The sequence below is a fragment of the Prunus mume genome, linkage group LG4, assembly GCF_029339155.1.
Source record: "Prunus mume cultivar Tortuosa linkage group LG4, ASM2933915v1, whole genome shotgun sequence".
NCBI lineage: Eukaryota > Viridiplantae > Streptophyta > Magnoliopsida > Rosales > Rosaceae > Prunus > Prunus mume.
Genome location: NC_142701.1, coordinates 15,552,339 through 15,574,353, shown reverse-complemented (window position 1 = coordinate 15,574,353; position 22,015 = coordinate 15,552,339). Strand labels below are relative to the sequence as shown.

Here is a 22,015-nt window from a genome sequence, read left to right as displayed (position 1 = left end):
ATTCCTGTGTTTTTCAACTCAATGGTGATGTTCTTCAAAAAGCATCCTTAACTTCAGGAGTATCAGAAACATAATCAAGAACTATTAAGCTACGTTGCAATTCAATGGATGGAATCAAAAACCAAATACCTGTTTGGAATTGCTTCGTAGGAAACAATTTCGCTCATAAGCGCTTTTGTTAGAAATGTTTTTACTTGATGCACGTTTAAATTTTCACGAAAAATCTATCAAGAATTACCATGCGACCGAAGCAGATGGAATCAAAATTTCAAGGCTGTTTTGAGAGGAAACAATTATGGTCAGACTCATTGAAACTTTTTTTAAAAAAATTTTGTTGAATACAATCAATAGTCTAAATTATAGTGAAGAGGGTTTCTCACATACAATGCCGCGAGGGTACGAACCTGAGACCTTTGGTCTACCATGAGAGTCGAACCTGAACTTGAGACCTCAAATGAGAGCAACCTGTGTTCTTCAATTTTCCATCCTCTTTTTTTCTCTCCTCTTCTTCTTCCTCTTTCTCCCGCCACTTATCTCTTTCTTCCTCTTTCTCTTTTCTTCTCTCTCTCTCTCTCTCTCTCTCTCTCTCTCTCTCTCTCTCTCTTTTTTAATCTCCTCTTCTTCTTCCTGTTTCTCCCGTCATCTTTCTCTTCCTTTTCCTTGTTTTTTTTTATCTATCTTTTCTCTTCTCTTCCTTTTTCCTTCTTTTTTTCTCTCCACTTCCTTTTCCTCTCTCTTTTCTTCTCTCCTTTTTCCTTTTTTTTGTTGGTACGGTTCTCTCCTTTTTCCTTCTCTCTTTCCTCTTTCTATGTTTCTCTTGTTCTTGTTGTTTCTATCTTTTTTCATGGGTGCTGATTTTTCCACTCTCCTTTTGTCCACTTACACTTTTTTTTTTAATACTTTTTATTATAACATAAAAAAGAGTGTAAGTAGACAAAAAAGAAGTGGGAACATACAATTTCCAACAAAGCGAGTGTAATGGACCAAAAAGGAGTGAGATTATTAGGCTTGTTTAATTTGATTAATTGTGTAATGAGCTTTGATATTGGCTTTAGCCCAATTGCCCTATGTTCTTCCTCTTTTTTCTGTACTTATATTTATTTTGTTTTTTAGTCTCAGATCTACGTCGATGTTGCTGAGAAGCAGGTTGCTTGCTACTATTGCATATGTTTCTGTAGTTTTGTTTTTAACAAAGATTCTACTCTTGTTTCTTATCGTTACGTTTGGGTTGTGGATTGACTATTCTTTGATTATCCATTGTACATGTAACTCTTATGATATTTCTCAATAAATATATTTTCCAACAAAAAAAAATGCATATAAAAAATCTCATACCTTCCTTAAGTTGTAGTGGAAATCAAGCTTCTAATTGGCGCGAAAGTTCTAAGAAAGTCTCAAAACTTTCCAAATTCACAAAATTTTCGACTTCTCATTGATTTTTCTAATTGAAAATGCTAAAAAGTCCAGCAAACATAAAAAAGAGAACACTTGAAATAGAGAGGCAGAGTGCCTGTTGCTCTTCCCTAAGCTGTCTCACTTTTTTTTTCCCTCCTTAATATGCAACTGTGAAGTAAAAGGTTATTTTTACCCAAAAAAATAAAATAAAAATAATAAAAAATACTAATTTGAGAGGTCGCAAAAGTAATTCACTTTAGGTCTCTTCATCTTCCTGTTATGTCCTCTCAATTAACATTGAGTTTATTTATTTATTTTCTGAAAACAAAGGAATTTGAATAGACAGACTTGCTTTCTTAACCATAATGCTCTCTTTTTTGCAAAGCCAAAGGGAATGAAATAGCGCAGATGCTTCCTTCACTGCCAAGTAATTAAATTAATCATGAAATGAAATTTATGATATACTACTACACTGAAGAAATTGAGCAAGAGTAAGGAAGCAATGGAGAAGACTAGCACGACCACCAACAAGAAAGAAGTTACAGATAGAAGTAGCTTGATCGATCTGGTATTCTCTTGGTCTCTCAGGGATGTTCTCAACAACCATCTTTACAAAAACCAGGTTTGTCTCTTTTCCTCCTTATACATACTATTGGTTTTTCAGCACAAGTTATATATTTGATGATGCTGGCATGGCATGCATTAGGTTCCCAAGATTCCCAAGACATTCGCGACTGTGACGAGCTACAAGAAATCATTCATTCCTTCACTCATTGAGGAAACTCATGCTGATTTACTCTCAAACATGATGACTCTGTCGCACGCACCTACTTGTGAGATACTGACAGTCGAATATTCTAGAGATCATAAACCTCCCAAAGCTTTGTTTTATGATATAACATATAAGAAAGATGCAGAAGTTGATAAGAATCACAAAGGGCCAATGTATGAGCCACAGGTTGGAGATCTCATTGCCTTGACTAATGTCAAACCAAAATGCATTGATGATCTGAATAGGCCCCAAAGGTTCTATCTTATTGCTTATGTTGATAGAGTGACTAATCTTGAAGAGTTTCCTGATGATTTTGAATTCAAAATACGCTCGTCGAAGCCTATAGGTTTCGGAGAGCAAGACACACAACAGAGCAAGAGAGAAACACTTTTTGCTGTCTATCTGATGAACATGACAACAAACATTCGTGTATGGACTGCCTTGAACTCAGAAGGGGGAAACACAAATGTCATTGAGAAAGTTCTGCAACCCAATTCAGATGTATGTATCTGGACTCATATTCTTCTCCTTAGCAGTCCATTTGTTTGTACATTTCACAGTTCTTAGTAAACTTTATTATGTTTGTTTCTTACAGGATGGGAGTTCTTGCACAGTTTGTTTTCCCAAAGAAAAATGCTCTCCTGACCTTTCTACTATATGGCCCACAATTAGCTCTCATAGTCTAAATGAGTCCCAAGAAGCTGCAATTTTAAACTTTATTAGTTTGAGCAAATGCCAACACCAGAATGCTGTCAAATTAATATGGGGTCCTCCTGGTACTGGGAAAACAAAGACCGTCAGTCTATCACTCTTTGCTCTGTTTAAGTTGAAGTGCAGAACACTAACATGTGCTCCCACCAATATTGCGGTTTTAGAAGTGGCAGCACGGCTCCGGAGATTGGTTAATCATTCACTTGAGTATGGTAAGTATGGACTTGGAGATATAATTCTCTTTGGGAACAAGAAGCGAATGAAGGTCGATGGTAATGCTAACCTTCTTGATGTATTTCTTGATCATCGTGTTAAAACTCTGTACAAGTGTTTGGTCCCTTTATCCGGATGGAAGCATTTGTTAGAATCAATGATATGTCTACTCGAGGATCCAGATAAACAGTACTCTTTATACTTGGAAAAGGAAGTGGAAAAGCATAAAGAGAATGCTCAAGAAAATGAGAAGGGTGCTAATGGAAATGCAGAAAGTGTAAGCGAGGATAATCCTTTGACATTTGAGGAGTTCGTGAGGAAAAAATTTGATTCAGTCGGTGATGATATGAAGTTTTGTATGGTAAACTTTTACACTCACTTACCAACTTCTTGCATTTCACTTGAGGTGGTGAAGGATATGGTTGCAGCTTTGAGTTTACTTAAGTCTCTTAAATCTTCATTGCATAGCATTGGCGTCCCTAACAAAGGTTCAAAGTTACTCCTAAACGATTTCAAAGGTCCAGGAAGCTTTAGTGGTTGGTTTACACAGTTGGGAAAAAAGTGTGTTTGTAAACTGAAGTTGCTTCCTCAGGAATTTTCTGGTCTGAATTCCAATTCCATTAATAAATTTTTAATAAAACATTTCTGCCTGCAAAATGCTTGCTTAATATTTTGTACTGCATCAACTTCTGCCAAATTGGACAACGCAGCAGCAGTGAAACCACTCGAATTGTTAGTCATTGATGAAGCTGCCCAGCTTAAAGAATGTGAATCAGCAATTCCCTTACAACAGTCTGGTATCCGCCATGCTATTCTCATAGGAGATGAGAGGCAACTCCCTGCTATGGTTAAAAGCAAGGTTTTAGTTTTATCCTCTGCGTTCTTTACTTTTTCTCAAACTACCAGAACTGTTTATATTGTTGTAACGTTTTAATGAATTGGATCATATTATTAGGTTTCCGCAAAGGCTAAATTTGGAAGAAGTTTGTTCGAAAGGCTGGCAGGGTTGGGCCACGCGAAGCATCTTCTAAATATCCAATATAGGATGCATCCATCCATCAGCTTATTTCCAAATAGGGAGTTTTACGACAATCAGATATTAGATGGTCCAAATGTCAATGAAAGAAGCTATGAGAGGTGCTTCCTTGAGGGAAAAATGTACCAATCCTACTCCTTTATAAATGTAGCCAATGGAAAAGATGAATTTGATCATGGTCATAGTAGAAAAAATATGGTGGAGGTTGCTGCGGTCTCTGAGATAGTTGCAAGCCTTTACAAAGGTAGTTCTATTCTATTGCTATCTAAGATCGTCGATGCACTAATTATTTTAAGAATATATTAGGAGGTTTAGATACATTTACAAACACAAACCAAGTTTTCTGAAATTTTCTTTCTGGGAAACAGATTTCATTGGCAAAAGGAAGAAGGTCAGTGTTGGGGTCATATCACCATACAAGGCTCAAGTTCATGCGATTCAAGAGAGAGTCAAAAATTACAGTAAGGATTCTGATGCAGGCTTCTCTGTAAGTGTGCGATCTGTTGATGGTTTCCAAGGTGGTGAAGAGGATGTAATAATTATCTCCACTGTAAGATGTAATGGGAATGGATCAATTGGTTTCTTGTCTAACCGTCAAAGAGCAAATGTGGCGCTCACACGTGCAAGGTAGCACTTTTGTATAATTACATTACGGTTATACATGATGCAGCTAGGACATGTCTGAGTTACTGGTGGTTCTGAATTTAGTAGTTTTGATTGTGTCTGTGTAGGTATTGTCTTTGGATTTTGGGGAATGGATCGACTTTGGTTAACAGTGACTCTATTTGGAAAAAGCTAGTCCTTGATGCCGAGAGACGGGAATGCTTTCATAATGCTGATGAGGACAATAACTTGGCTCAGGCTATTGCAGTTGCCCTCCTGGAGCTTGGCCAACTTCATTCTTTACTTAATATTGACTCTTTTCTGTTCAAAAATGCAAGATGGAAGGTATATGCTGCTACTTGTCCATTCAATTCTAATGTATTTCTGTTCTATACTGAAAAATGTCAAAGTCTAAAACAGTTTTTTGTTACAGCTAACATTATCAAAGCCTATTGAATGGCCGGATCTTACTTCAGTGTAGAATTTTAATATCCAATTTTCTGTAAATTTCTACGGAGGGGGAACATTTGTAAATTAAACATGTAGAACTCAATGGGAAATACCTCTCTACAGAGAATTCACTCTAATTTTACACATTAAAATTCAAGATGGTGTTTGGTTGTTACAATATTGTTTGTCAATCTTTGCTTCGCATATCATTATCAGCATGATTCTGTCTTCTTTTGCCATATAGGTTTGCTTCACTCGTGAATTTCAGAAGTCCTTAGCAATGATTAAAGACACTGTTATATGTCGGGAAGTGTTTAATCTATTAACAAAGCTTTCAAGTGGATGGCGTCGAGCACAGAAGGATAAAGGAATTATAGTGCATGATGGGACTTGTGCTCAACTGTTAGAGAAGTATAAAGTCAATAGGCTGCTGAATCTCATTTGGACTGTAGACATTCTCCAGCAGAATTCGGAATATGTCCAGGTTATGAAGGTTTGGGATATTGTGACACGTTCTGATATACCTAAACTAGCAAAGCGTCTTGATATCATTATTGGGAGTTATACAATGGATAAGATGAATCGCTGCAAGCATAAATGCATAGAAAGGTGTGCATGCTTTTCCAGAGTTATTTATTGTGTGTGTGTGTATATATATATATATATATATATATATATATATGCGCCCTTCCAACTTTCATTCCAACCAATTTTGATGACTGAAAATTATTTATGGACTTTGCTTAAATCATCCATTATCTCTCAATACCTCTAGGGGCACTTTTGTTCCCATGAGATGGCCAGTGGATTTGAGTAGTTGCCTTGAAGCTGATCCTGTGGAGTTCCTTTCAAAACCATTATCTTCACTTGGTCTAACTGATAAACCAGAAACACCATCTTCAAAATCTGGGTGAGTGTTTATCCACTTCAACATATAGATGAATTGTTATTACTTTATATTCGAACTTTTATTTGGGAAGTCAATTGTCCTCTGTGTAATTAACTTTTAAAACCGAAAAAAAAAAACCTTATTTGAAAAATATATATGGAGGACAATTCTGGATGCTATAAACTGTAATTTTTCTGGAGTCTGGAGAGTCATTTTGCTTGTCTAGCTGTAAGTGATTAACTTCTGCTGCATAGGTTCTGCACTTCGACTTGTTCAAGTATTTAGTGATGGTGAAATTTGTAGTCTTTGATTTAGTGTCTGATCTGTTACCTAGAATTATATATCTTGCTAACTGCATCCATTCAAACCATTGTATAGCTTGCATATCTTTCTGGAGACCATATAGTTCCAAACATTTATGTATATATTATTGTAAACTTGATGATACAATGTTGTCATCCAACTTTACTCTCTGTTTCAAAACACGAGGTCACCGTTGAGTCACACTATCGTGCAGAAAGCTAGAGGTATTTTCCTGAGGCATCGTATACATTTGCTTGTCGTGGTTTAGGTTACTATTTCTATCACACAGATCCTGCACTTTTAGTTTTTTTTGGATAAAAGACCATTCAGCTTGATGAATCCATTCAAACTTGTATATTCTGCATTTTGTTATTCTGGTGGATTATGTATATTTGCAAACATACATTTTGTTTGATGCATCAAGCCAACTTGTATATCTTCATATTGTTGCGTCCCACTGATCAGAGAAACAAATACAACCTCACCATTTTGCATTTGGTAGCCTTTATATTTAAGGCCATGTTAATTCTTGCGGTATGAGCTACTGAAGTTTTCGTCACTTTTGGGTTCTGATTTGGTTAGGGAGACCGCCAAAGCAGTGAAACCTCTCACACAATGCCTTTCGACTCCCCAAAGTCGTTCCAAAAGCCGTGCTAATCAAGGGAGATCATTCAAACTACAGGTTTGGAGACCATGTATTCCTTATGATTAGACCTTGTAGTGGACTCAAAAGGTTTGACAAAGGCAAAAAACTTGCTCCACGTCTTATTGGTCCTTTTGAAGTTTTGGAACTAGTTGGTGAGCTTTCTTATAGACTAGCTTTTCCACCTGAACTCTCTTGTATCCATGATGTATTTCATATATCTGCATTGAACCAGATCTTTCACATGTTTTGGATTGGAAAGATTTGAGCATTCGAAAAGATCTATCTTACGAGCAGAAGCCAGTTAGAATTGTGGATCGAAAAGAACAGTTTCTTCGTAGTAGGAACGGAACATTCAATTAGTTAAGGTACTATGGCAGAATCATAGTATTGAGGAAGCAACCTGGGAGTTGGAGTCTAATGTCAAGGCTAAATATCCAGAATTGTTTGTTGGCTAATGGAAAATGTTGGCTAGAAATTTATTTTGTAAGAGGTTGAATTGTAAAACCCAAAAAACTATGAAGTTCTTCTATTTTAAGTTTGGGTTTGCAGTCCAATGCACACAAAGCAAACTTGCCGCAAATTGAGAAACAGCCCCATTAAAAACAATTGGGTCTAGTTTCGAAAACTATATAATCTTAAGAACCTTTGAATTTCAGATTTTTTCTGACATGAGAAATATCATGTTTTTTTTTTCCTTTTACAAAAGCAATATAGGTGAAAAGGTCAACAAGAACTAAAATGCATGGCAAATGTTATTAACAACTTGAGCTACATCCCCTTACACCATTATGTCAAAAGTCCACATTGAAATTTCATCATACTCCCAATTATTCCTCACATTTGGTAAAAAGAAAAATAGTTATCCCATCCATATTTGTGAATCAAACATTATATTAAATATCAATGGACTTGTAGCTCAATTGGTCAAGAGCAATAACCCCTACACCATTTAAAATCCCTTTATTTTGATATCACAGACAAATTTAATTGATATTTAAAATAAAAGGACAATTTTCTCTCTTTTTAAAGGCTTATCACCTTCTCTTAAAAAAAATATTAATTTCTTGAGCACTCAAACAAGACACCCACAAAATGTTGTCAAACACCACCCTCCAACTCTCTCTTCACCTATTTCTCTAACTCCTTAACCCCTAACTCGCCCTTCTTTTTTTCTTAACTCTCTAATCCCTGATTCACATAAAAACTGCATACATTTATGAGGAGGAAAATGCACAAAGGAGATTATCTATGAGGAAGAAAATGTATGATTTGTTTTATTGATTTTCTTTTCACATTTGTATTTTGTGTTTGGCTTTGAAAAATTTATGGGTTCACGGTACGTACAATTGATTAGAGTTACAATAACTTAAAATACATATTGTGGACTTGTGCAGCTAGGAGAGTCGTGTTTGACTGAAGTTATGCGGTTCCACATAGCTGCACAAGTCTTACGGGTGTGCAAAGTAAAATAAATGGTAGTCCTAAAAGATTTTGTTGTCTAGAAAATGTTGAAAAATGTGAATGGGTGTTGAAAAAGAATGAGCGTCCAAATATATGTACTAGGTCTAATCAACTTAATAGTTTGCAGTTATATTTTGCGTAAATTTGGGGCAAAGCTATGTGGTTTTTTCACAAAATGATATTCGAAATTATTCTAATTTGTATGGAGGGAGGAAAATTCAACCGGAGTACAAGAGAGTGGAGACACGTTTGTCCTAACCAATTAGTATGACCCACATTCCAAAATTCCTTGAATTGGTTTAACTCTCTTAGAAGATTATGCGAGTGATACTTCAACATTACAAAGAAAAATACCACTAAATTAACTTGTTAATTAACACAATAAATTCTACTTCTCGTATGACTTAGTATTTGTAAGTGACATAGGAGTTTCTCTAATGCAAGATGAAAAGGCATGAGGCAATGTTTTTCTTTTTAAAATTTAATATAAAAGATAAATTTAAACTTGTAATATTTTCTAACATTTAAAAGAAAAACATCATTAAACTCAGAGCTATTTCGTATACCATGTGTTTAACTCCCTCATATTTGATATCGGATTAGAGAACTCTTCAAGCTACGAGTTGACGATGACGTGGACAATCTCCAAGCAAATTCATGATGTGGATTTTGGATCATGAGGTATTGTGACATGACACACAATTTGGATGGACTTGTTTTGACGTTACTATTTCTGGCCAAGCCTTCAAACCCTCTCCTCCTCTTCGTAATTAACGTGAAGAAATATGCATGGTGATCAATGACCTAATGACATGAAACGAATAAAACAAATAGAAGCCCAAAGAAAGTGCAGAAGGGCTACGTGTCAAATAGCCGACCCTCAAACCCTGCATCGAAACGTGTGGAGACAAGCCTAGGCCCCCCCTCCTCCTCCCTTCCAATGTGGTCTTTTCCCACGCACTTTTACACTCCAAGACAAATACCCAAATGCACAAGATTAGGCAAAACGACAGTCACACCCACACACCTTTTGTCTCTCATTATTTAGTTGGCCAAATATAAAACAACACTCACCCAACTAACCTTTCAACCTCTCACTTCATTCACACGCACCAACTAGCCTTTCGCTTAGTGGTATTTTTCTTCATTTTATTAAAATAGGCTTTAGATTTAATTCATATACGATAATTATATATATTTATGATGAATTTGATATCTAATTGTTACTAGCCCATTATAAAATACAATTTTAATTATGAATATATTGGCCCGTTGTAAAAGTATTCTTGCGTATATCCGATGTAAACACACCAAAAAAAACAACAAAAAACCTCTCGCTTCACACACCACACTGCTACAGTACAGTCCACCCATCATCATCACTCTTTCTCTCTCCTAACCAAATTGAAATTCAACGGCTTGCTCAGGATCTGCCACGTGTACATCCCCACCCCCTCTTTGCCTCTATACCCTCTTTCCAGTTAGCCATTTGATAACGTTATCCTCCACTGATTGGGCGGCTTTTCCGCGTTGTCATCCTTATTGGATCTCCCTTTCTAAAAAGTGCTGACTTTGCTCTCGGATCTCTTTTCTCTTCGGATCCGGGTCGGGCCCAGACCTACCAACATATTTAATTGGGAACCAAAGCAATAGCATTGAAAACTAATTGAAATACTATTTTACAAATTTATAAATAAACCCAATTCTAGGCATGTATTTATAAAAAAACTCAAGCACTATTTAAAGCATAGAAACACACCCAAAATCAACCACAAAGTCAACTTTTTGGGTGTGTTTATAAATGAGTTTTGAGTGTGTGTAATGATGGATTTTGGGTGTGTTTATATGTTTAAATAGTGCTTGGGTTTTTTTATAATTTCAACCCCCATTTTGAGTGTTTTAGTGAAACTCCCGACTACAAAAGTATTAAACTCGTTAAACAACCAACATGTTTATTTATAAATGGAACCACTTTAAAATATTCATATTCATATTTCTTAAAGGTTACTTAACTATATTTTTGTCTAATTTCCTTTTCTAATATTCAAAGTAGTTTTAGATTTGAACTCTACCGGTGACGTAAATTTCCAGTATTTCTATTTACTTGAATTAATAAGCTAGATTTTTAATTGAAGAATCCAATTATGGGAGACAAATACTACCCAAATCTGTACATTTAATGAGTAAAGTTTCAAAATTTTGAAATTCATACTGCTTCGTTAATATTGGAAATGCATTGATAGTCAAAGAGTTTTAACTACCAAGAATTCCATTAATCCGGGTCATAAGTCAAACCAAAGATTGTACATGGGTCGAATTGAATTTTTTTTATTTAATTTTGACACAAGGGTTGAGTTGAAATTGAAATAAGAAAGGGAAGGAACATTTGCAGCCTTTATGTTAGGACATAAAATCGCAACTTGCAATTGAACCAAAAGGGAAGAACTGAGCAAGTGAAAGAAACTGAAACAACTGAATCAGTGAATCTCAATCCCAAAGGTAAGTGACAAACAAAGGTAGTATAAAATATATTAAAATTAAAAGATAAATAAAACCCAAAAAGAAGAAGGGAAAAAAAGACATTTATAAAATGGAAAAAGAAGAAGACATTTTTGTAGGAAACTGAATAAAGAAGGAAGTCAAGAACCAGACGCATTGTAGTAAGAGAGAGAGAGAGAGAGAGAGAGGGAGAGAGTCCGGAAGAGTGGAGAGTTGAGGTGGGTCAGGTTTTGAGGGAAGGTCATAGTGGCCGTTGTTAGTTTTTTTGGTCATGATGTTGATGCTTTGGACTTGGTTTTAATTAATTGGGAGCTGCTGAAAGTGGGTCTAAGCAGCAGCCGCAGCAACAACAACCCAATAGGTATGTGGTGCTTCTCTGTCACAATAATTCTATGTCCTGCAATTTCTCTGGCCAGATTTTTGCTGAGCTTTTCATGATACAAAGTGGGCACAATTAACTTTGCTTGGAAATAATTGTTTCAGTCATTTCAGTGAACATCTGCATGTCAAGTTGTTGAACATATTCTTTTTTGTTTTGTTTTGTTTTATGAGTTTGAGATCCCACTTGTGAGTTTCTTCTTGGTAATGCTATTAATGCCTTTATTTTCTGTTTGGGTAACTGGAGGAGGCAGTTGGTTAAGCTTCTATACTTTTATATTTTGTGCAAATTTTACCAATCATTTTACTTGGGCAGTTTGAACTACCTTTCTTTCAAAGGAGATGAAACTGAAATGAGTTTTGTGTGAATTAAGGTTTGAGAAGCGAAGTGTAAAACGACAAGGCATACCTGGGTAGAGTTTGGTGGCTGAGGTTTCAAGTTCAAACAAAATGTCTGTAGCATTACTATGGGTGGTTTCCCCCAATACAGAGGTGTTCAACTTCTTTGGGATTTTAGATTCATCAAGGTTTGCTTTGGGAAATCGAAGTTCGATTAGAGCAAAGATGGGTAGGAAACAGAAACGGAAATCTTGCTCTCTCAGTACAGATGTGAAGTATTCATCTGTAGGGAGCTCTGGCCTAGGCAGTGAAACCAAATTTTCGGTTTTATCACGCGTGGTGGCCAACCCGGTTGGAGAAATAGCTGTCTCATCTGAACAGAAGGTTTATGATGTCGTGGTAAAGCAGGCGGCCTTGGTTAAGAAGCAGTTGAAGTCTAATGGAGATCTTGATGAGCCTGATATTGTTCTTCCCGGGAATCTGAGCTTGATGAGTGATGCTTATGATCGATGTGGAGAAGTATGTGCAGAGTATGCCAAGACTTTTTATCTGGGTTGGTCTTCTCTTGAATGATTTTTGCTATTCAAAGTAATTTTGGCTTGAACTTTACAGCTAAAGTAGTGATCTTTTTTATTCTTTTTGTGGTCAAGAAGTAGTGATCTAATTGCAGCATTAGTAATCTTTTTCAGTCACTCACTGAATTCTATTTTGCTTTTCACGTTTCAGGAACTCTGCTTATGACCCCTGAAAGAAGAAGGGCCATCTGGGCAATATATGGTGAGTGACTATGACTATTGTTCATTTTAAACTGTGGACCTAATCCTAGGAAAAGGGCTTCTTGCTTTTGTTAGAAAAAATAATATTTTAAAGCATATGGTAGCTGACCTATAATTTGGGATGTGTAATAAATCTGTATTATCTATTGGTAACTCAGTATATGTGCTCCCTTTTCATCTAGTAACACAGAGACACAGCAATAAGTCCCAAATAAATTATTTACTAAAATGTGATTTTATGTGCTAAAGAAATGATCTACAATGTGCTTCCTTCCATTTTATCACTAGCATTTTGAAAGTACCTCTTTTTCTTTCTTTCTTTTTCTTAAAAATGAAATGATGAGATCAAGATATTCCTACTTGTAGGCAGAATCTTGTTTATGAAGAATGATTTGGTTATCTTGTCAACTTGTCCTAATTCTTGTTCTTTCTGTTCTTCTCTTATAGTACGTGTTTCTGTTAAACATATATTGCTATGGATGTTTGTTCTCAACTTCAACCTACATGCAAAAACATATTTCCTCTTTTGTTCTTATGATGATCTCTTGCACATACAGTGTGGTGTAGGAGGACAGATGAGCTTGTTGATGGGCCTAACGCCTCACACATAACACCAACAGCTTTAGATAGGTGGGAGTCGAGGTTAGAAGATCTTTTCCAAGGTCGTCCATTTGATATGCTCGATGCTGCTTTGTCAGATACAGTCAACAAATTTCCCGTTGACATTCAGGTAAGAATAACTGCCAAAATCTTGTATGAAGTCAAATAAGGCTAATCTTTAAAATGTTCTATGCATCATGTTTGGACTAAAGATCTACTTTCTTATTTAGATAATACCACTTTTGTCTTTTTACCTTTCTTCTTTGGGAACTATATCTTGAAATGTGAAAAGGAATTCAGAGCTAAGCTTGTAGGTGTAATCCACATGCTTCCAGCCAAGAAGTGTCAAGCATCAAGCTATAGATGTCTAGCTGAAATGGATTTTACCAGCTATCTCTGTTTTCAAGTTACTATTTGGTACATCACATACAAGAATGCACTATTTCTTTAATGCATGGAAATTTTTGAGTTTAATACCTACCCATTTTCATCCATCAGACAGTTCCCTTTTCATTTTGATTGATAATTCAATTCAAACTAAGATTAAGCTTGTGAATTTATTTTAAAGCTTTGTTTGCCCATGAACTTCTGAGTTCTGACCCTATCTTCTGCTCTTTTTGTAGCCATTCAAAGATATGATAGAAGGAATGAGAATGGACCTTAGGAAGTCAATATACCAAAACTTCGATGAACTATATCTCTACTGCTATTATGTTGCGGGGACTGTTGGATTAATGAGTGTTCCAGTTATGGGCATTTCACCTGAATCGCAAGCAACAACGGAGAGTGTATATAATGCTGCCTTGGCGTTAGGGATTGCAAATCAGCTCACAAACATTCTCAGGGATGTTGGGGAGGAGTAAGTACACAGCACTAACGATTTATATGCTGAATTTTTCCAATCATATCAGCAATGTTATTGAAACAGCAGTGCCCAAAACTATAGAGTAAAGCTGGCTTATAATTCAGTGGTAGGTTATCCAATTTTAGCTGGCCTGTAACTGACTGGTAGGCTATCCAATGATAGCTGACCCTGACAGTCTGATTTTCAGTTCGTGCTTTTGAAAGTCACATAAGACTCCAAGATACAATTCTCTAAGCTCTAGTTGAATAAGAGCGACAGAAGAAGTTGCAAATGGAATCTTTTAACAGACTTCATTCTCTATCTCTTGATAGCATTAAAGAACAAATAACACTTGAAAAAAAAATAGAAGAGAGAAATTTAAAATGAAGAATGGAAAGTTAACTAGGAGTGGAGTATGTATGCTTTGAATTGTGCAGGAGCTGGTTTTTCCCCTTTGTAAATACTTTGCTTTTGTTTAAGATCACATGGGTTGTCATCTACTATTGGAATTTACTCTTATCATTAGTAGTAATTAGCTCACACTTTCATTAATTTTGTATCCCACTTATAAGCATTTTCTTGACCAGTGCAAGGAGAGGAAGAATTTATTTACCACAAGATGAACTTGCACAAGCAGGGCTTTCTGATTCTGACATATATGCTGGAAAGGTCACAGACAAGTGGAGGAGTTTCATGAAGAATCAAATTAAGAGGGCAAGGATGTTCTTCGACGAGGCAGAGAAGGGTGTGACAGAGTTGAGTGAAGCCAGCAGATGGCCGGTAAGCCTCACATGTTTTACTACTAAATATGGAACAAATGCTCACAAAGATATGATGTCCTATTTGGTTTTAATTGACCATTCACGAATAATTATTGTGTGTGTCCGGTACACCACTTTAGATGCCTACATGGTGTATGGAATTCACCCAAATTATGACACGTGTACAATCATTAAGATGTTTATCTAAATTCCGAATTCCTTAGTTAAAAGGAAAAATCTTATTAGAGAGACCAACAAAATTTGACCCTTCTGATAAAAATGTTCACCTGTTGCAGGTATGGGCTTCCCTACTTCTGTATCGCCAAATATTGGATGAGATAGAAGCTAACGATTACAACAACTTCACAAGAAGGGCTTATGTAAGCAAAGCTAAGAAATTACTTGCTTTGCCTATTGCATATACTAAATCCCTCATTCGCCCCTCAAGAACCTCTTCTTATTCAACTAGAGCACAGAAAACTGATTCTTTGACATCAAAAGTCTAGAATTGCTTATCGAGAGAAAAGAATCCGTGTAAAGGATAAATCTGTATATTATTATATGTATTATTGCAGCAAGAATTTATAAAATTAAAGGGTTATATGATTCCACTTCAAAGCTGTGACATTGTTTTGTGATCCAACTTAATTTCAACTTTCACTACACCTGTTGTTAGCCCCTTTTATTGAATGCAGAGAAGCATAGAGGGTCCATGTTGCCATATGGCCCATATCAACATTCAACCATTCAAGGATGTCTGTAGCAAAAAATCTTGTGGGAAACGAGGGTAACACTGTTTGGTTATCTCTAGCCAATTACATAATGTGCAGTGGAAAATTTATCACGTGTGGCATGCTGTGATTGGCCGTGTGCTATCTCCGTTTTACACAAGTGTTTCTCTATGGGTAAGGGTGTATACGAGCCAAGCCAAATATTAAAGCACTCAAGTCAAGCCTAGCTCGTTTAAATTTTATCAAGCGAGGCCACGCCGAATATCAAAGTACTCTAGCTTAGCTTGTTTAAAATTTATAAAATGTTGGCTTGGGTAGACTTGTTTCTTTTGCGAGTCACGGTCGTCTTGGCTTGTTTCTATTATGAACCGAGTTTAAATGAACTAAATTCAAGCCAAACTCAAAGATAGTGCTGATTTACAGCCCTAGATGTGGGCAAGAAGGGAAAAAGCTTAAAAAAAATAACCCAAAGACAAGGATGAGAAAACAAAATACCAACAACACAAGAGGCGAAATTGGAAACTTTGCTCGGCAGTTTCACTCGTAGCCTTATCTATTGTCTTTGCTGCAAAACGGCCCCGTTTTAAAGCTTTGGAAGGGAAGTGCATGAAATGAAACCCAAGTACTAATAAGCCAACCTCCACTCCAAGAAAGAGAAACAAAAAGCTCAAATTAATATCTAGACGCTTAAGAATCATACCAGCAAAACCCAAAGAAACGAGACCCGAAAACTCGAGAGGCAAACTAAGGTCGGTTGTGAACGAAGCCAAGCTGCCATGACAGAGGAGAGGGAATAGATTTATGGTTCTTTTCTTTGTGGCATGGACGATTGAGGGTGTCTTGAATTCCCGCATTTGTTTGATTGAGTAACAAGGTGAGGTATGCTTTACTTCTTGGTTTTATGATTGATTATATTCCTTAGTTGAAGTGGTGCAAGAATTGTGTTGTGTTTCATGAGCTTTTGTTGAGGTGGGTTTCTGGTTATGGCATCTGGATTTGCCATTTTGGAATGCTCTGTATTTTCTTGTTAAAATCAGTTGAGTTCTGTAGAGATTTCTGTTTGGCATCAACATGTTTAACCTTGAGTATCAAAGAAAGAGAAGAAGAGACGCACAAGTGAGCAAGATAGATGACTTTCCCCAAGAGATCTTGTTTGAAATCTTTACAAGACTGGGTGTAAAATCACTTTTGCGGTGCAGATGTGTTTGCAAATCTTGGAAGAGTTTAATCAGCAACCCTGATTTCATGAACGCCCATCTCAAAAGAAATGTCTTGAAAAATGCATGTGATTGTCTAGTTATCCACACTGGGTATGATGTAAGTGGCTTCTCAGTCTATGATGCTGAAGAATTTACAAAGCGTTTTGATCTAGAGCTTCCTAGGCCCAAACATGTCTCATATGCAGTTTATGGTTCTTGCAACGGGGTGCTTTGCATCTCCGCTACTTGGCGTGTGAATTTGGCAAGTCCTATATATCTGTTGAATCCATCAATCAGAGTATTCAAAAAACTTCCCGATTGCCACATCCTGCAAACTGCCCATTTTGTTACTCTTGGGTTTGGGTTTCATGAGAGGGGGGACGACTATAAGGTTGTGAGGGTTGTGAGGTTTCCACGCAAGAAAGATTTCTTTGCAGTTGAGGTTTACAGCCTTAGATTGGATACTTGGAGAAGAATTACTGCAACTCCGCCTGTTTCACAACAAGCCCGTTTTCCTCAACCCAAGTGTTTATTCTTCAACGGATTTTTGTATTGGATTACAGTGGAGCCTTCTCAACATTGCACTTCCATTGTTTCCTTTGATCTGGACAGTGAGGTTTTTCAAAAGATTATGCTTCCAGATATATTGTTCGGAGTGGCGTCTGTACCTACTGTTCAAGTGTTTGAAGAATCGCTTTCTTTGTTCCATCAAAGAAAAGATGACAATGTTTGGTACTGTGACATATGGGTTGTGGAAGCAGATACTTGGACAATGAACCGCACAATTCTTCTTCCAAGATGTGAATCTGTAGCATGGCCATTGGGGATTAGAACAGATAACAAATTTCATCTGGTTAGGCATGTTCGAAATATGCAACGTGACCCAATTTTGGTTTTATGTGATCCTGTGTTGCAGAGGGCTAAGGATACCGGAATCAGCTTGAGTTATCACTCTCAGTTTGTCGATGCTTATAGGGAGAGTCTAATTTTACTCAACTCAATTTCTAGTTCTGAGTTCTGAGTTCCCGTTATACATGTGTGTAGTGAATTCTGTTTTTGGTGTCACATAATGACGAGTCATATGTTAGATGTAAATTGGTGACTGATTTTGGAGCTTGTGGACTGATATTCATGTATTTGATAGATCTGTTTTAAACATTTGACAGTTAGCTTTTAATGAATATTCCTTGAAAAGAACTTGAAGAACCAAAATCCTTGCACTCTTCTCTTCTGGTGATGCAACCATGGCCATGATGGTCATGGCAGGGCAGCCATAATGTCTTTAATAGATATGTTTTGGGTGGTTCGGCATGTCTTTGGTAGGAGTAAGATAGCGGAAAGCTTTTGGTGTTCTGAGCAATGTTATTGAAACAACGGTAAGAGTGCATGCCCATATAACCATATAGAGTAAGTTGTGTTTTTCTGTGTTTCATGAGCTTTTGTTGAGGTGGATTTCTACTTATGGTGTCTGGAATTTCCATTTACTTCTTGGATATATGATTATATTCCTAAGTTGAAGTGTGCCAGACTTGCATTGTGTTTCATGAGCTTTTGATGAGGTGGGTTTCTGGTTATGGCGTCTGGAGTTGCCATTTTGGAATGCTTTGTATTTTCTAGTTAAAATCAGTTATGTAGGCATTTCTGTTTGGCATTAACCTCAAGTATCAAATAAAGCGAATAAGAGACGCACAAGTGGTCATGAATCATGACCTCAGGCTTATTTAATGCTTAAATAAGCTTATTTGAGGGTTCTCTCAATCGAAATTTTCTGTATATAAAGTGCAACAAGAAATGTATTCCTAAAAGCCACAAAACCCATGTGCAAATTGGACCAAAAAGTCAACACATCTTTCTTAGAAAATCACTTTGTTTTTTTTAATAAAGAATGAGCGATAGTATACTAAACTTGTATACATTCATGGATATTACTATATCCAGGACTCGAACCCATAACCTTTTCTAAGAGTGATAATAAACATACTTATGTTATAATTCTAGAATGGGAAAAATACAAAAACAAAAGGCCAATTGACAGTGACACACAAGCCAAGGGGCAAGTAAACACATTCTAGAATGGAACTATTGAATCCATATTCAATCAAAGGCAGGTATAAGTTATAAATAACCACCTAATTGTAAAATGGAACTTGAATACAACTCACAAAAATTTGCTTGAGCATAGAATTTCAGTTAAGTAAAATTAAACTCTCAATAAGCATTGACATACCCACAAGGCTTCATCATTTTGATTTCGGTATTGCTGGGTTGCTGTGACTGGGGATCATATAAAACCAAATTTGATTCTTCCGAAAAAGTACTTGGCACAACCATAAGAAATCTGCCATTTGCTGTGAACCCCAGTGAACATGATACATATACCCTTGTGGGGAGAAGAATCGTGTGGGTCTTTTTCTAAGTATACATTTTGTTGACGCAGAAAAATGGTTCGTCAATTTCCCGCGCAACTTAGAGATGTTGGGCCTTCGGTATGCTCGGGCCTTGGTAGGCGTTCGATCCGCAAGATAACAAACGCTCGGTAAAACCTAGGGCACCGGTGTGGTACCGCCGAAGGCTCTCCGATGCTTAACTAAGTGCACGGAGTTAGTAAGATTGAACTACGATCGATGCAGGCGTATTCGTAAGTTCGATTGATTACCTCCAAGCTGGGATAGTTGTCCTCTTTTATAGGCCTTGGGAGGTGTGCAATTTGTTTAGAGTTTCGATGTGGGACTGTGAACATCAATTGTGGGTCTGCCACGTGTCCCAGGAGGTGAGGTTGCCATAATCGAGCGATCGGTAGCTATGATACCGAAGCTAGGTGCCGAAGGCTCCCATAGCTTCATTTTGGTCCGCGCGTCCGATGTTCATTGGCTGTTCATTTTGGTATAAAAAGGAGTCCCCCAAGTCCTCTTGCGAGAGTTCTCGGAAGGGGATTTGAAGTTGTCTTCGAAAGGAAATGTTGTCCTACCGTTTGGTAATCCAGCTGGCGGAGGGGTTCAATTTTGGCTCTTTCGTCCTCGCTTATTCGGAGGCGACGCTGGGGAAGTCGAAGGTCGCGTCAAGCGGACGGGTGAAGGGACATCCGAGCTCCTCGTCTTTCGTGCCTCGTGTGCCGTTAGTCCCCATAGGATGAGCGACACCTGGCGAGAGCAATCATGGTGCGCAGCGCATTCTGCGCCGTTTGGTTTTTCGAGGTGTACCGTTGCGACTCCTCTCCCTATAAATAGAGATGACCCCGGAGGCGAAATCACTTTGCATTTTGTGAGAAGCGAGAGCTCTGTTGAGGTGATTTTTGACGAGAGCTTTCGGCATTTAAGGCGATTTTTGACAAGGGCTAACGGTAATCAGGCGATTTGTGGAGTTGCGAATGGCAAGAAAAGTGATTTTTGACGAGACGATCTGGAGCGCAGTTTGTGCTTCTTATCCAGAATTTGATTTAAGGTACCGTTCGGAAACTTCAACTTACTCCCTTATTTATCTTAAGAGTTACATCCTTCCTTGGTTTGAACTAGACTGACCATAGGGTTCCACTCGGTAGTCTAGTCGCCATAGGTAAGAGTGTAGAAACGGTAGGATAGCATCCGGCATGAGTCCCTGAGTCGGTAAGTCCCCGATCGCTAGATGCCGATGATCTCGTAAGGTCCTTCCCAGGAAGGTTCGAAGGTTCCTTCCTGGGGTCCTTAGTTGCCGAAAGACCTTTCGCATGACCCAATCTCCGACTCAAACGCAGCGGGATCTGACCCGAGTCATAGTACGCAGAGACGCCTTGCTTGTAAGCTTTGTTCGAAGGTTGGCCTACTCTCGGCGTTCTTCGATCAGGTCGAGGCTCAAGGCGAGTGCCTCCTCATTCGCCTTTGGTGCAAAAGCCTCCGTTCGGTAGGTGGGCTCTCCGATTTCCACCGAGAGTATCGCTTCCGAGCCAAAAGCCATGGAGAACGGTGTTTCCCTGGTTGCCATTCGGTAGGATGTCCGGATGGCCCATAACACCTCTAGAATCTTCTCCGGCCAGGCTCCCTTGGCTTTGTCAAGCTGCCGTTTCAATAGCTTCTTGACAATTTTGTTCATCGCCGACTGACCGTTCGATTGGGGTGAGTGGGAAGCGAAGAACAGATTGATCTTGAGGCGAGTGCAAAATTGCCTAAAGGCTTCCGAATCGAATTGTCTGCCGTTATCGGTGATAATTGCGTAGGGGATTCGAATCGGCAGCAAATGTTCGTCCAGATGAAATCTTCCATTTTGGCTGCCGTTATGGTAGCCAAGGGTTCGGCCTCTACCCATTTAGTGAAGTAATCTACGGCGACAATGGCATATTTGACCTGGCCCTTTCCTTGTGGCATCGGTCCGATCAAGTCCGTCCCCATGGGCGAAAGGCCGTGGGCTTACGATCGATGAGAGAGGCTCCCTGAGATGTGAGGGACACCGCCGAACCGTGCTGGCATTTGTCGCACTTCTTGACTAGGACGTTCGCGTCTTGGTGTAGGGTCGGCCAAAAATACCCCGCCGGAAGACTTTGTGTGCTAGCGATAGGGACCCGAGTGGTCGCCGCAGACCCCATGTGGACTTTCCGAAGCGACGTAGTCCCCTGCTCCTTAGTGAGGCATTTCGAATCTTGCGTGGTGTAGCCTCGCAGGCTGTAACATCATCGATGGTGTATATCTTGCCGATCGATAACAGAACAAGATCGGAAGAAAGCTTTCGATCGTCATGAATGCGTAAATCGAAGACATCCACGTGTCCTCGCACCGTCACGGTACACACCTCTGCCGTTTTCATGCTTGGCTGGGATAATATTTCCACCGGTACCTTTCTTCCGATCTTGTCGTTGATTGCCGAAGCTAAACGCGAGAGTGCATAGGCGTGGTTGTTTCGACCGGAATCTGCCGAATCTCGTAAGCCTGGAACTTTCGTAGGAGTTCGTGGGCTGCGATAGGTAGGCGGACATGGAGGCGTCCTTTGCTGCGAAATGCGCCGTTATTTGATTCACTATGAGCTGGGAGTCACTTTGTGGATGCTGATTTGTTTAGCACTCATGCTCTTCGCTAGCCGTAGGCCGGCCAAGAGGGCCTCATACTCTACCTCGTTGTTAGAGGTTCGAAAGTTGAATCGGAGGGCATTCTCGACTTTACACTCGTCTGGGGTAGTTAACACAAAACCGGCCCGCATCCTTGTTGGTTTCCCGAGCCATCAACGTGCAGGGTCCATAGAGGTACCGAAGGATCAAAGCGATCGGCATCCATGTTTCTTGGTTCTGAGTGACAGCTGGGAGGGTGCTTCCGACGGTGCGGGTGTGAGCTCTGAGATGAAGTCGGCGACGGCTTGACCTTTCTCTGCGCAGGCCTTTGTTTGAACTGTATGTCAAATTCTCTGAGCTCGATCGCCCATTTGACCAACTGCGGAAGTTTCGGCTTT

At 38.5% G+C, this 22,015-nt stretch overlaps 3 protein-coding genes across 5 annotated transcripts; all 3 read left to right on the top strand.

Annotated features, from left to right (window-relative positions):
• The first annotated feature begins 1,758 nt into the window (after window positions 1-1,758).
• On the top strand, window positions 1,759-7,675 carry LOC103327482 (helicase SEN1-like). Of its 2 annotated transcripts, XR_016125983.1 has the most exons (10): window positions 1,759-2,017; window positions 2,102-2,668; window positions 2,763-3,950; window positions 4,047-4,371; window positions 4,496-4,754; window positions 4,859-5,075; window positions 5,425-5,789; window positions 5,956-6,090; window positions 6,955-7,170; window positions 7,251-7,675. XR_016125983.1 is itself a non-coding variant. In XM_089050018.1 (9 exons), the coding sequence occupies exons 1-9, from the start codon at window positions 1,898-1,900 to the stop codon at window positions 7,082-7,084; spliced, it is 3,306 nt and encodes a 1,101-aa protein (XP_088906144.1). In that variant the 5' UTR covers window positions 1,759-1,897; the 3' UTR covers window positions 7,085-7,675. The 2 variants fall into 2 exon arrangements, 1 of the variants encoding a protein (XP_088906144.1); XM_089050018.1 differs by having other exon boundaries at window positions 6,955-7,675.
• Window positions 7,676-10,935: 3,260 nt separating this feature from the next.
• On the top strand, window positions 10,936-15,294 carry PSY (PHYTOENE SYNTHASE). 2 transcript variants are annotated; one of them, XM_008229666.3, is made up of 7 exons: window positions 10,936-11,339; window positions 11,731-12,248; window positions 12,422-12,472; window positions 13,029-13,201; window positions 13,695-13,930; window positions 14,503-14,695; window positions 14,973-15,294. In XM_008229666.3, the coding sequence occupies exons 2-7, from the start codon at window positions 11,807-11,809 to the stop codon at window positions 15,180-15,182; spliced, it is 1,305 nt and encodes a 434-aa protein (XP_008227888.2). In that variant the 5' UTR covers window positions 10,936-11,339; window positions 11,731-11,806; the 3' UTR covers window positions 15,183-15,294.
• A 752-nt stretch (window positions 15,295-16,046) lies between these two features.
• Window positions 16,047-17,818, top strand: LOC103327483 (F-box/kelch-repeat protein At3g23880-like). Its single transcript, XM_089050021.1, has one exon. It carries the CDS (start codon window positions 16,479-16,481, stop codon window positions 17,625-17,627), a length of 1,149 nt encoding a protein of 382 aa, XP_088906147.1. The 5' UTR covers window positions 16,047-16,478; the 3' UTR covers window positions 17,628-17,818.
• The last annotated feature ends 4,197 nt before the right edge of the window (window positions 17,819-22,015 follow it).

What these genes read in the sequence shown, in the direction of transcription:
- LOC103327482 (XM_089050018.1), top strand. Translation starts at nt 1,898, where the DNA reads ATGGAGAAGACTAGCACGACCACCAACAAGAAAGAAGTTACAGATAGA. An exon ending in ACCATCTTTACAAAAACCAG is followed by an intron (nt 2,018 to 2,101) that starts GTTTGTCTCTTT and finishes GGCATGCATTAG; the next exon opens with GTTCCCAAGATTCCCAAGAC. An exon ending in AAGCATAAATGCATAGAAAG is followed by an intron (nt 5,790 to 5,955) that starts GTGTGCATGCTT and finishes CAATACCTCTAG; the next exon opens with GGGCACTTTTGTTCCCATGA.
- PSY (XM_008229666.3), top strand. Translation starts at nt 11,807, where the DNA reads ATGTCTGTAGCATTACTATGGGTGGTTTCCCCCAATACAGAGGTGTTC. An exon ending in TGCCAAGACTTTTTATCTGG is followed by an intron (nt 12,249 to 12,421) that starts GTTGGTCTTCTC and finishes TTCACGTTTCAG; the next exon opens with GAACTCTGCTTATGACCCCT. An exon ending in GTGAAGCCAGCAGATGGCCG is followed by an intron (nt 14,696 to 14,972) that starts GTAAGCCTCACA and finishes CACCTGTTGCAG; the next exon opens with GTATGGGCTTCCCTACTTCT.
- LOC103327483 (XM_089050021.1), top strand. Translation starts at nt 16,479, where the DNA reads ATGTTTAACCTTGAGTATCAAAGAAAGAGAAGAAGAGACGCACAAGTG.